General features: G+C 38.7%; 1 protein-coding gene across 7 annotated transcripts in view; it reads left to right on the top strand.

The window, feature by feature from the left end:
* Window positions 1-12,843, top strand: part of Hp1bp3 (heterochromatin protein 1 binding protein 3) — a 34,766-nt gene that overhangs the window by 15,493 nt on the left and 6,430 nt on the right. For all 7 annotated transcript variants that reach the window (XM_042688448.1, XM_042688446.1, XM_042688447.1 and 4 more), the window contains 4 exons: window positions 476-556; window positions 2,544-2,695; window positions 5,349-5,439; window positions 11,920-12,079. In XM_042688448.1, coding sequence (XP_042544382.1) covers window positions 476-556; window positions 2,544-2,695; window positions 5,349-5,439; window positions 11,920-12,079 — 484 coding nt within the window. The remainder of the gene's footprint in view (window positions 1-475; window positions 557-2,543; window positions 2,696-5,348; window positions 5,440-11,919; window positions 12,080-12,843) is intronic.

Raw genomic sequence — 12,843 nt, 5'->3', positions numbered from 1 at the left:
TGGTACGACATGCCATTATGTGTGGTGTCTAAAAAATTATTATATAACTTTAGCATAAGAAATAAACTATAATTAGAAAACTAAGTGATGGCCTGAGACCACATAGGGTCTAAACTTGCCAAGGAGTTGTCTCTTCATGTGACTTTTGTCCCATCACTTCTGCAGGACATTTTTTGTGATTTTATTTTTTTGTAGGTTTTTGTTTTCTTTTAGACTCAACCTAGTATCACGGTGGCATTCATCCCCAATTCTGAATGTGTAGAAATGAAAACTCAAAAGGGTTAACCGAATTGTTTAGTATTGAGTAATTAGATGGTAGCATGGCTAGGATCAACACCCTATCTTTGGTTCCTATTCTTTTTTTCTCTGAACACTTAAACAGCTCTTGTGTGATATTGTGTAATTCCCTTAGTCTTAGCAGAAAACTATAAGTATGAATACTGGAATAATTTAAATAAAACTTAATTCACTTTAGGTAAAAGGAAAAGGTGCATCTGGAAGTTTTGTTGTGGTCCAGAAATCAAGAAAAACACCTCAGAAGTCTAGAAACAGAAAGGTAAGAAGTCTCTACTAAAATTTGAGCACTAAAATACTATTACTACTTTTGAAAACAGCAACATTTATTGGGTGGCTTCTGAGTGCCTAGCACAATGCAAAGTGTAACCTTTCTTTCAAGTCTACAGAGCTACTGAAGAGAATAGCTAGTGTGCAAGCCCAGTATTCTAACCCAGTTAATCCAGTTAAGTGCCTGGTGTTGAATTTATAAGCAGCTATATAAATTATACTTTTTCATGAAATATCTTTTAAAATTGAGGAGATATATGAAGAACAGTTCTTTTTGTATGTGTGTATGTGTGGTTGTGGGGCTTGAACTCTGGGCCTGGGCACTGTCCCTCAGCTCTTCACCTTGAGGCTAACACTTGAGCCACAGAGTCACTTCTGGTTTTCTGGGGTTTATTGGAGATAAGAGTCTCACGGACTTTCGTGCCTGGCCTGGCTTTGAACCTCAATCCTCAGATCTTTGCCTCCTGAGTAGCTAGGATTACAGGCATGAGCCCCTGGCACTCAGCTTGAAGAACAAACAATAAAGTGGAGTACTTAGTATTTTATTTGTCAATAATTAAAATAATGGTAATTCTTCTGTAACTTTGTTTTTACCAAAAACTGAACATTTTCTTTATTTCTTTCTTTTTTTTATTTTTGTCGGTCATGGGTCTTGAACTCTGGGCCTGAAAGCTGTCCCTGAGCTCTTCAGCTCAAGGCTAGTGCTCTAGCACTTGAACCACAACATCACTTCCGGTTTTCTGGTGGTTAATTAAAGATTGAATCTCACAGACATTCCTGCCTGGTCTGGCTTTAAACTGCAATCCTCAGATCTCAGCCTCCTGAGTAGCTAGGATTACAGGCGTGAGCCATTGGTGCCTGGCTGATTTTTTTAGACAGTCAGTTCTTTTTTTTTTTTTTGGGTCCGGTCAGGGGGCCTAAAGTCTGCCTGGGCGCTGTCCCTCAGCTCTTCAGCTCAAAGCTAGCACTCTACCACTTGAGCCACAGCGCCACTTCTGGCTTTTTTCTTTTTGCTTATGTGGTGCTGAGGAATCGAACCCAGGGCCTCATGCACACAAGGCAAGCACTCTACCACTGAGCCACCTTCCCAGGCCCCCTGGCTGATTTTTATACTTTTTAAATAGAACTTTCTAATATAAACTGAACGTTTAAGTAGTATATTCTAGTAACTTCATATTGAACCCTAAGAATAAGTTAAGGTCTTTATTCTTCCTTTTTATTTCTATGTATATTCTTTACTCTTTTGATCTTTTTTTTTTTTTTTTTTGCCAGTCCTGGGCCCTGAACTCTGGGCCTGGACACTGTCCCTCAGCTCAAGGCTAGTGCTCTACCACTTGAGCCACAGCACCACATCTGGCTTTTTCTGCTTATGTGGTGCTGAGGAATCAAATCCAGGGCCTCATGCATGCAAGACAAGCACTCTACCACTGAGCCACCTTCCCAGCCTCCATCTGAAATTTTTATCTGTAAGAAATTGCCAAAGAGCCGGGCGCTGGTGGCTCACGCCTGTAATCCTAGCTACTCAGGAGGCTGAGATCTGAGGATCGCGGTTCAAAGCCAGCCCGGGCAGGAGAGACCGTGAGACTCCTATCTCCAATAAACCACCAGAAAACCGGAAGTGGCGCTGTAGCTCAAGTGGTAGAGCGCTCGCCTTGAGCTGAAGAGCTGAGGGACAGCGCCCAGGCCCAGAGTTCAAGCCCCACGACCGACCCAGAAAAAAAAAAAAAGAAAGAAATTGCCAAAGATGTTGTCCTGCAATGTTGCAGAATAAAGCCCTGAAGTGATTGCTTAAAGTGGAGGAGAGTACATATGTACAGACCATCCACCCACAGTTTACACCATTGTGGTTTGAAGTAGGAAAAATGATAGTTTTCTATTTGTCAGCTAATTTGTCAGCCAATGGAGGAAAGCCTTTAAGTTGGAAACATAATGAACTGAAAGCCCCACATTACATAATGACATGATTTTCAATATTACAGAAGAGTTCTACAGTATATCCAGAGCCACAAGTAAAATTGGAGGATGTGCTCCCCTTGGCCTTTACTCGCCTTTGTGAACCTAAAGAAGCTTCCTACAGTCTCATCAGGAAATACGTTTCTCAGTATTATCCTAAGCTTAGAGTGGACATCAGGTATTAACCATTAAAATATGATGCGTTGTTGTTGTTGTTGTTGTTGTTGTTGTTGTTGTTTTGCCAGTCCTAGGGCTTGAACTCAGGACTTGGGCACTGTCCCTGAGCTTCTTTTGCTCAAGGTTAGTGCTCTGCCACTTGAGCCATAACGTGACTCCCGGCTTTTTTGAGTAGTTTCTCGGAGATAAAGTTTCATAGAGTTTCCTGCCCAGGCTGGCTTTAAACCGTGATCCTCATATCTCAGCCTCCTGAGTAGCTAGGATTACAGGCGTGAGGCATCAGTGCCCAGCTAAAATATATTTCCTTTAGGCTCTTCATATATATATATATAGGCTCTTCATATATATAGGCTCTTCGTATATATATCTATATATATATCTTCCTGAATATGAAGAATATATATTCTTCCTGAATATGTAACTAAAGAAAATGTAACTAAACATTAAACAAAACTAAACATAAAACTCGTTTTCAAAAGTTTTATTTTTTACTTCATAAATGCCTTATTTTTTTTTTTTTTTGAAATCCAAACCAGTGTTCTTTTATAAGATCCTTATAGAAGGCTAGCGGCATGGCTCAAATGGTAGAGTGCCAGGCAAGTACAAGGACCTATTTTCAAGCCTGTGATGTGGGGGGTGGCAATTGCAGGACATGAGTGATTCATGGTTAATCCTAGCTAATCAAGAGGCTGAGATCTGTGGATCATGGTTTAAAGCCACGTGAGCAGGAAAGTCTCTTAAGACTATCTCCATTTAACCAGTTAGAAGCATGGCTCAAATAGAATAGCATGAATTTGTTGACCACATTCCAGTGCCAAGGGCTCCTTATAACTCTATATCAGCATGGTATGATGTCCTCTTAGATACTCTTCATGGGTTGTTGTTTTTTTGTTTTGTTTTGTTTTTGGTACCAGTACCAGGGCTTGAACTCAGGGCCTTGTGCTCTTGTTTGGTGGCTGGCACCATACTGCCTGAACTATGCCTCAATTCCAGCCTTTTCCCTAGTTATTTAGGGATAAGAAGAGTCCTTTGGATTTTCTTGCCTAGATTGACTTCAAATTGTATTCCTCATATATCAGCCTCTTGAGCAGCTAGGATTATAGGAGTGATCAGCCAGCATTCTTTTTTAAATTTTAGTTACAACTGGGAACATAAGATAATTCAGGCTTTAAAAATAACTACATAAATAACATTAAAGTCTTTTTTTTTTTTTTTTTGGTCCAAGACTGGGGTTTATACTTGGTACCTGAAACTTTGATTCATTGGCTAGTGTTCTATCAATTGAGCCCCGCCTCCAACCCATACATAAAGTCTTCATCATTTAAGCATCCTTCTTAGATAATTGTGATAATTTTTTGCTAAACATTTGGGTTGGTCATCTAAATTTTCACAATTGTTCAGTTGTGGATTTCATAGCATTAATTTGATTAAATTTGCAATTGACAGTGAGTTTTGAATATATTTATGTACGATCTTTTATGTGGTTGCCTTTGGAAACTTGTGTTTAATTCATAGTTCATTCTCCAGAAGATTTTTATTGAATATATGTTGTACTAATAGTTCCAGTATTTACTTGAATTTTTTTTTTCTGGCCCTATGGCTTGAACTCTGAGCCTAGGCACTATCCCTAAGCCTCTTTGTACTCGAAGCTAGTGCTCTACCACTTGAGCCACAGTACCACTTCCAGCTTTTTCTGAGTAGTTTATTGGAGATGAGAGTTTCACAGATTTTCCTGCCTGGGCTGGCTTTTGAACCACGATCCTCACATCTTAGCCCCCTGAGTAGGATTACAGGTATGAGCCATCTGTAGCCAGCCAGAATATTCATAAGATCACACTGAGAATGACTTTAAAAAAGGTTAATTAGGTCATATACTTTTTCTACTCAAACCCTTCAGTGACTTCCCAAGTTTTCCTCACAATTAAATCAATAAAAAATCCCACAAGGCACTACATGTCCATTTCCTCTGTGATCTTACCTACTACTCTTCCTCAGTGGCCTCAGTCTTCACATTTGCTCTTTCTTTTGTTTTAATAGTTCTTTCCCCATAATCCAAGTTCCTTTACTAAAAAGTTGATTTTATCTTTGCTTTTTGCTGGTCATGGGCTTGAATGCTGGGGCCTGGGCTCTTGACTCTGACTTTTTTCAAGGATAACACTCTATGACTTGAGCCATAGCACCACTTCCAGCTTTTTCTGAATAGTTTATTGGAGATAATAGTCTCATGGACTTTTCTACTTGGGCTGGCTTTGAACTGTGATCCTCAGATCTCAGCCTCCTGAGTAGATAGGATTACAGGCATGAGCCACTGGCGCCTGGCCAAAGTTATCCTAAAAAGACTTTTTATAAGTCAGTGTTGTAATATGGCCCATTTAGTAGACTTGGTTGGTAGGACCAACCAAAATATCTCTGTCACTGTGGTTTAATGATAATAAACTGTTTGAATTCTATATGTACAAGTAATAACAGTTTCACTAAAAAAAAAAAAAAAAAAAACACTTTTCAAAGACGTCAGCAATTTGGTATTGGATTTTTGCCCATGGTAGCAAAGTTCTACATAAAAGAATCAAGATTAGATCTGGAATAACCTTGAATCTTTTTCTTCAAGTTTTTCATTGATGTATTTATCACTATTTTTTTGTTTTTCTCTGCAGGCCCCAGCTGTTGAAGAATGCTCTGCAGAGAGCAGTAGAGAGAGGCCAGTTAGAACAAATAACTGGCAAAGGTGCTTCGGGGACATTCCAGGTTAGAAGCCAAAGGCTTGTTGTAGAGGCATGCCTCTCAGTATTGGGGCTTTTAAGGACTTCCTCAGACTCTAAAATTTGAACAAGGACCTCTGAGACTTTGTTTCTGTGGGTCGTACCTATCAGTATTGACTGTTTTAGCAATTAAAACTTAAGAACCAGGCATGGTGGCACACAACTGTAATTCCAGTACCCTGGAGGCTGAAGGCTAGGGATCTTAAATTCAAGGCCAGTCTAGGCTTCATATCAAGACCCTGCCTCAAAGAGAAAATAAAGCAGGTTCCAGTGGCTCATGCCTATAATCCTAGCTACTCAGGAGACTGTGATGAGAGGATCTGTGTTTTGAAGTCAGCCCAGATAGGAAACTAAATAAAACTTAAAAATCAGAAGTGGAGCTGTGGTAGAGCACTAGCCTTGGGCAAAAAAACTCAGGGACAGCACCCAGGTCCTAAATTCAAGCTCCAGGACCAGCACAATAAATAAATAAGATGAGAAAAATTTAAACATTTATTCATTTAGAAATAACAATAGCAGATCCATTATATATTAAGATAAACAATTCATGAAAAATTGAATTTACTCCAAAATAAATTTGTTAAGAGAAACACTTTTTACATTTTTTTGCAAATATCTTTAATGCCTAGCTTTAATGGACACTAGTATCTGTTCAGTATATTTTGAGTTTATGAAGAAAATCCATTCTCTCTGGAAGGGGTCACACTGATCAAGATACATTATATTTATAAGCTACTTTGTTAAATGGTAGCTCCTTTGTACAATTAAAGATAATAAAAAAAATTTTTTAAGAAAAAGGGAAAGGGTAGAATATTTCTAAGATAAGAGTCTTATGGAGGGGCTGGGAATGTGGCTTAGTGGTAGAGTGCTTGCCTAGCATGCCTGAAGCTCTGGTTCAGAGCTTCTGAGTGGCGCTGTGGCTCAAGTGGTAGAGTACTAGCCTTATGCTAAAGAAGCTCAAGGACAGTGCCCAGGCCCTGAGTTTAAGCCAAAGGACTGGCAAAAAAAAAAAAGTCTTATGGAGCCGGGCACTGGTGGCTCATGCCTGTAACCCTAAATACTCAGGAGGATGAGCCAGTCCAGGCAGGAAAGTCCTTGAGTCTCTTATCTCCAACGTTATAACCACCAGAAAACCCAAAGTGAAGTTGTGGCTCAAAGTGCTAGAGTGCTAGCTTTGAGCACAAAAGCTCAGGGACATTATTACCCAGGCCCTGAGTTCAATTCCTATGATCAACAAAAACTTTCCTGCCTGGGGTTGGCTCCAAACCATGATCCTCAGATCTCAGCCTCCTGAGTAGCTAGGATGAGTGAGCATCTAGCACCCAACTGAGAATTATTATTCATTCTTTTTTGTTTTCCAGTCTATGAACACCAAATGTCTCTTCATTGTAGGTCTTCAGTTTCTTTTGTTAAATTAAGTCCTAGAATGAATAGAAAGTATATTTTATATAACTGTCAGTTTATTTTTTTAAATATATGAAAGAATAATTTTAAACTCAACTAAATATAGTAAGTATAGAACTTGGTTAAAAATTTACAGCCATTACATTCAAGTAAAGGCTAAATTTTGGATGCCAGCTATATATTAAACAAAAAACATTTAAGAGATGAGGCATGGTCGTACATGCCTGTAGATTCATTTACTATGAAGGTAGAGAGCATAAAGGAGGACTGTGATTCTATTCCAGTTCTGCCTGAGAATCCCTTATCTCAACAAAAGTAAGCCACGGTATTACACACCTATGATTCCAACTGTGTTGGAAGGTCACAGTCTAAGACTAACCTAGGGCAAAAACATGTTATACCATCTGAAAAATGGCTGAAGCAAAAAGGGCTGGAGACCTGATCCCTAGTACCACCAAAAACAAAAACAACCCTGAACATTTATAATAATAATTTTTATACCTGTAAGATGAAACTGTTAACTGTGTTTGTCTCCATCCTAACATCCTGCACATGTTATTATCCACAGAACCATATGCCTCTATTACTAAAAAACACATGTTCAGGCTTTGTTTACTTATTCATTCATTTTATTTTGATTTCTGCACATACTGGGCCTAGCACTTGCACCCAGCTGACCCTGCCAGTTGAGCAGTGCCTCCAGTACAGCTTTTTGGTTTGGTTATTTTGGAGGTGGGGTCTTACAGATTCTTCTGCTCTGTCTGGTTTCAAACCTTGATTCTCTGGATCTTGTCCTCCTGAGTAGCTAGAATTACAGACATAAACCAAAGCCAACTGGGTAAATAGAAAGCATTTTATAGCTTTTTAAATACAGGTAGCAAGCTGGACACTGGTGATCTGAGGCTCTGAGGAACACGATTCAAAGCCAGCCAAGCAGGAAGTATGTGAGAACTCTCATCTCTAACAAACTACTGAAAAAGCTGCAAGTGATGTTGTGACTCAAATGGTGGAACACTATTAGCCTTCAGCCAAAGAAACTTAGAGACAGAGCCCAGGTGCCGGGCACCAAAAACAAAAACATTTCAGCTCTTCAGAGAAAGCAGGGAAGTCCAAACAAATGACTTAGACAACTTTAAATTACTAAGGATAACTGACTTTTTAGCACATTGTTTTAAATTGGGTGTAAAATTTTATGCATATATTAATGAATAGAATTCTAGGCCATATAGCTAAGGTAGGTCACCATAGAAACTTAGGTCACCATTGCCACTGTAGCAACAACCCTCCTATGATGCAGTTCTTGACACCATGCTTTATATCTAATTTGTACATTCTCTTCCAGTCTGACTTATTTCTTCAGAAGTTATAGTCAGTTACATTGATTGAATAGGAATATCCACAGGAAAGTAGTGTCAGGCCACAGTGTTGAATCAGCTTAAAATATGCAAGGCAAAAGACCCATTAGACCAACCCGTGGCTTTGCCTGCAGTATAAGATTGTCCAAGCTGGGCGCTAGTGGCTCACACCTGTAATCCTAGCTACTCAGGAGGCTGAGATCTGAGGATTGCAGTTCAAAGCCAAGCCTGGGCAGGAAAGTCCATGAGACTCTTATCTCTAATTAACCACCAGAAAACCAGAAGTGGTGCTGTGGCTCAAGGGGTAGAGCATTCACCTTGAGCTGTAGCGCTGAGGGACAGCACCCAGGCCCAGAGTTCAAGCCCATGACCAACAACAACAACAAAAAAAGATTGTATCTTACACTTTGCTAAGAAACCACTGAAAAGTTTAACATTTTCAGAGTTCTGGTGGTCAAAGTTAGTCATGTATGTTGCTTTCACTAACTTTTTTTCTTACTCAAATGCCTTTCTCCAATCTTAAGTGAATAGAAAAATTCTTTTGCTCTTTAAAAGGGGGACCATTTTCCTTTGAAACATTCCTTTTCTCTCAACAAATAGTCTCCTCATAGTAGAATGGTATCACATGCAGAGCCGGTTGTTGGCTGTAAAGATTGCTGCTGTGTTTTAATCATTTTGTTTTGTTTCTAACTTACTGCCTCAGTTTCTTGTTTATAGTATTATTATATTACATCTTCATCATTAAAGCCTGTGTACTTTTGAAATTTTGTTATCAAGTTCTTCTGCATAACTTTTCAAAATCCTTACTTGTGTGCATATGTGTGTGTGCACATGCATGTGTGCGTGCGTGTGTGTGCCAGTACTGGAGCTTGAACTCAGGATCTCAAGCTTTTGCTTACCTTTTTCACTCAGGGCTAGCGCCCTACCAATTAACCCATGCCTCTACTTTGGCTTTTTACTGATTGATTGATGAGTTTGTCTGCCCCAAGCTGATTCTAAATGATGATTCTCTTAGATGAGTAGCTGGGATTATAGGTGTGAGCCAATATACGCAGCTTCCCCAACTCTACTGGTGTTCTTTTTAGCTGTTCTCTCTCTGCTGAGTTACCTGGCATCTTCAGTGTCAGACTTAACATTCCTATAAGGTTCTCTCCTCTTTCTCTAGGTTTCTTCTTTGGGAAACAAATCATTTCCTTTTCATTTGATGAAGAAGCATCTTAAGTTCAGTATTTTCCATTAGAATTTGTTTCTGGCAACATTCATAATCATTTGAGAGACTTTTATGCATTCCCTCTTTATTTCTGGCTTCTAATTTATCAGTCTTCAAGGAACTTCTTTTTCCTTCAGCTCGCTTCATGTCATTTGGAATGTCCATAACTAACTTTTTATTTTTATTTTCATTTCATGTAAGCATTTCCTTATTATATTCACACTCTTCATGGCAGGATTGTGTTAATACTTTTCTACTGAAATGATATTTTGTCATTTTTTGTCATTTTTGTGCCTTGTTCTCATTTTTTGGTGGCTGATGCTGATTTCTGCTTTTATTTCCGCAACTATGTGTCTCTCTTCTGAGACCAATCATTTCCCTCTGCAGTTTTCCAGTTCTTTCAGTTCTGCGTTGCAGTTCAAGATCATTTTCCAGTTTCAGAGTTTGTTTTTCCGTATTTTCCTGAGCTAGAATGTTCTTCTACTGGAATACAAGTAGCTTACTCATAAAATTAAAGACAGCAAGTATATTTAATTATTTCTGACTCTTTTTTTTTTTTTTTTTTTGGTGCCAGTCATGGAGCTTGAACTCAGGGCCACGGTGCTGTGCTGTCCATGAGCTACAGCTGCACTTCTAACTTTCTCATGTTTAAGTCTCAGTGGACTTTTTCTACCTGGGCTGACTTTGAACCTTAGACCTCATCATCCTAAATAGCTAAGATTACAGGTGTGAGCCACTGGCACCTGGCTATTTAATTTTCTCTTTGTCACTTTTAGATTCTTCATGAATATATGTCCAGTGCTTTTTCTATGTTTCTAAAATGCTTTGTGTGATTGGTACTCTTTATGCTATTAATGTGAACTGTTAATTTGATTTTGTGTTAATTCCTTAAATGTTAGTTGCCATGTGGAATCTGGAAACCATATTAGTGAACTCTTCTTGTAGTCTTGTTACCTTAAAGCCATTGGTCTGTCTTGAACTATGAGTGGATCTTTGAACCACATATTATAAGTAACACAATGCATTGGTTATTTGAAAAATAGTGGCTCACTGAGTTAGGCTACATAGGATTTTCAAATGTTCAACAATTCATCATCTAGTAACAAAAATCATAGTCATTGGTGCCAGCCATTGGTCTCATAAGAACACTGCTTAAGTGCTGGGTAAATATTAAAAAGATGATAGATACAAGTTTTCTACAACTTAAATTTTCTCTTGAAAGGTTGAATTTTGCACAGGCCTCTATAATCCCAGCACTTGAGAGGCTGAGGCAGGAGGATCTTGAGTTCAAGGGCGGCCTGAGCTACACAGTGAAATCCTATCTCAAAAAGAGAAACAGACAGAGAGGAGGGGAGGGAAGAAGGTAGGTTGAATTTTGCCCTTGGAAACAAATACTGTTGTTTTTCTTGAAGTGACAAGACTCACTTCTTAGCATCTGAATAGTTTATTAGTAGTTCCTTCAAGTCAAAAAGATCTATAAAAACACCATTAGTTCAGCTCACCATTATACATGCATATGTGCTTTATACATCTTTTCTTTTCATTGCATAAAATGTTTAAAAAGGCTTGTTAGGGCTTGAGACTTAAATAATTATTTATGCTTGAGGTTATTCCTAAGTGAAACTGGCATTAACAACAACAAAAACAAACAAAAATGTAAGTATCTGTCAGTGAAGACCATAACCACTTGCCATCAGGACAAATATCAACACAAAAAATAACAGATCACATGTTTGTTTTGTTACAAAGATAGTGTTGACCTTTAAGATCCTCTAAAAGGGTATCAGAACTTCTAGGAATTTGTGGACCTCTCTTTAAGAGCTAGTCTACTTATTTCTGCCTGCTTTGTTTCCCAGCCTTCTCAGCCTTGAAATATGTTACATAACATTCTTTGTGATGGGGGAAAGAAGGACTTAAATTGGGGCTTGAACTCAGGGCCTAGTGCTCTATCTTGGCTTTTGCCCTGACTGGCTTTGAACTTCAGTCCTTTAGGTCTCAGCCTTCTGAGTAGGTAGGATGACAGGTGTGAGCTACCAAAACTCAGTTTGCTATTTAATATTCTATTATATGATATCATAAGTACTTACAAAATTTTTCTTGGTATAGGGCACCGGATACAAGGTAGAAGAATATGGTTATTTTCCTTTTAGGATTAAAAATGCTTTTTTATTGCTTTGTTTTTCAGATTCATAAAAAGTATTTTCAAAAGTCTCAGTTTTTTTAGGAACATAGCAAGTTAACTTGTTTATTAGGGTAGAACTGTCAGTATCTTTTGGTAAATAGAGGGTAGAAGAAAATATCCATAAGAGGGTTGGGACTTCTCAGTTAGATTGATACCTGGTGAATGGGAAGAGAAAGTCCCTAACCTGACAATTTATTGTAAAACATATCTGTGCTAATGCAGGAACTCCAACCCACCTGGTGCAGAGGAGTCTTGTCTTGACCTGCTTTGGGAGAGTGTTGTCTTGATGCTTTTCTCTTCCTCCTTGGAAAACAGCTGAAGAAATCAGGGGAGAAACCCCTGCTTGGTGGAAGCCTGATGGAATATGCAATCTTGTCTGCCATTGCTGCCATGAATGAGCCGAAGACCTGCTCTACCACTGCTCTGAAGAAGTACATCTTGGAGAACCACCCAGGGACCAATTCTAACTATCAAAGTAAGAGCAGAGTTGTATACACTTAACTGAAAATGGGATTTTTTTCTGGAGGAACAAAAAACCTGGAAGCTAGGCACTAGTGGCTCACACCTATAATCCGAGCTACTTGGGGCTGAAATAGCTTACGCAGGAAAGTCCATGAGGCTATTTCCAATTAACCACCAAAAAACTCTGGAAATCATGCTACTAATATCAACATATTAAGTATTGGCTATGAAAAACTAAGATGAAATTACAAATTTATCACTTAAAAATTAAACACAGAGCCAGCCTAGCTACTAAGGATGCTGAAGCTCTAAGGATTGCGATTCAAAGCCAACGTGGGCAGGAAAGTCCCCATGAGACTATTAACTCTAACCACTCAAAAAACAGAAGTGAAGCTGTGGTTCAAAGTGGTAGAGCCCTAACCTTGAGCAAAAGAGCTCAGGGATAGCACCCAGACCCCGTGTTCAAGCTCCACACCTGACAAAAGAAAAAAAAAATTAAATGGAAATAAGACTTACTCTATTGTATTTTATTTAATAAACTTTTTTTTTCTTTTTTGAGAATGGGGTCTTAACTGTGAAGATCACACTGGCCTTCAACCCAATCCTCCCTCAGCCTCCATAGTGCTGGGATTGCAGTTGTGCACTACCACACCTAACCAGGTGTTATCATTAATTTACAGCGGCTTCTGATCAGAATTAATTTTACTTTACTGTAAATTTTTTTTCTGATATTTTGTAGTAATTTGGATAAAACTCTTAAATGACCTTTTAATTAGT

This window comes from Dipodomys spectabilis, unplaced genomic scaffold, assembly GCF_019054845.1.
Source record: "Dipodomys spectabilis isolate Male_0828 unplaced genomic scaffold, ASM1905484v1 ptg000118l, whole genome shotgun sequence".
Lineage (NCBI taxonomy): Eukaryota > Metazoa > Chordata > Mammalia > Rodentia > Heteromyidae > Dipodomys > Dipodomys spectabilis.
This window is presented reverse-complemented; position numbering and strand designations above follow the sequence as displayed.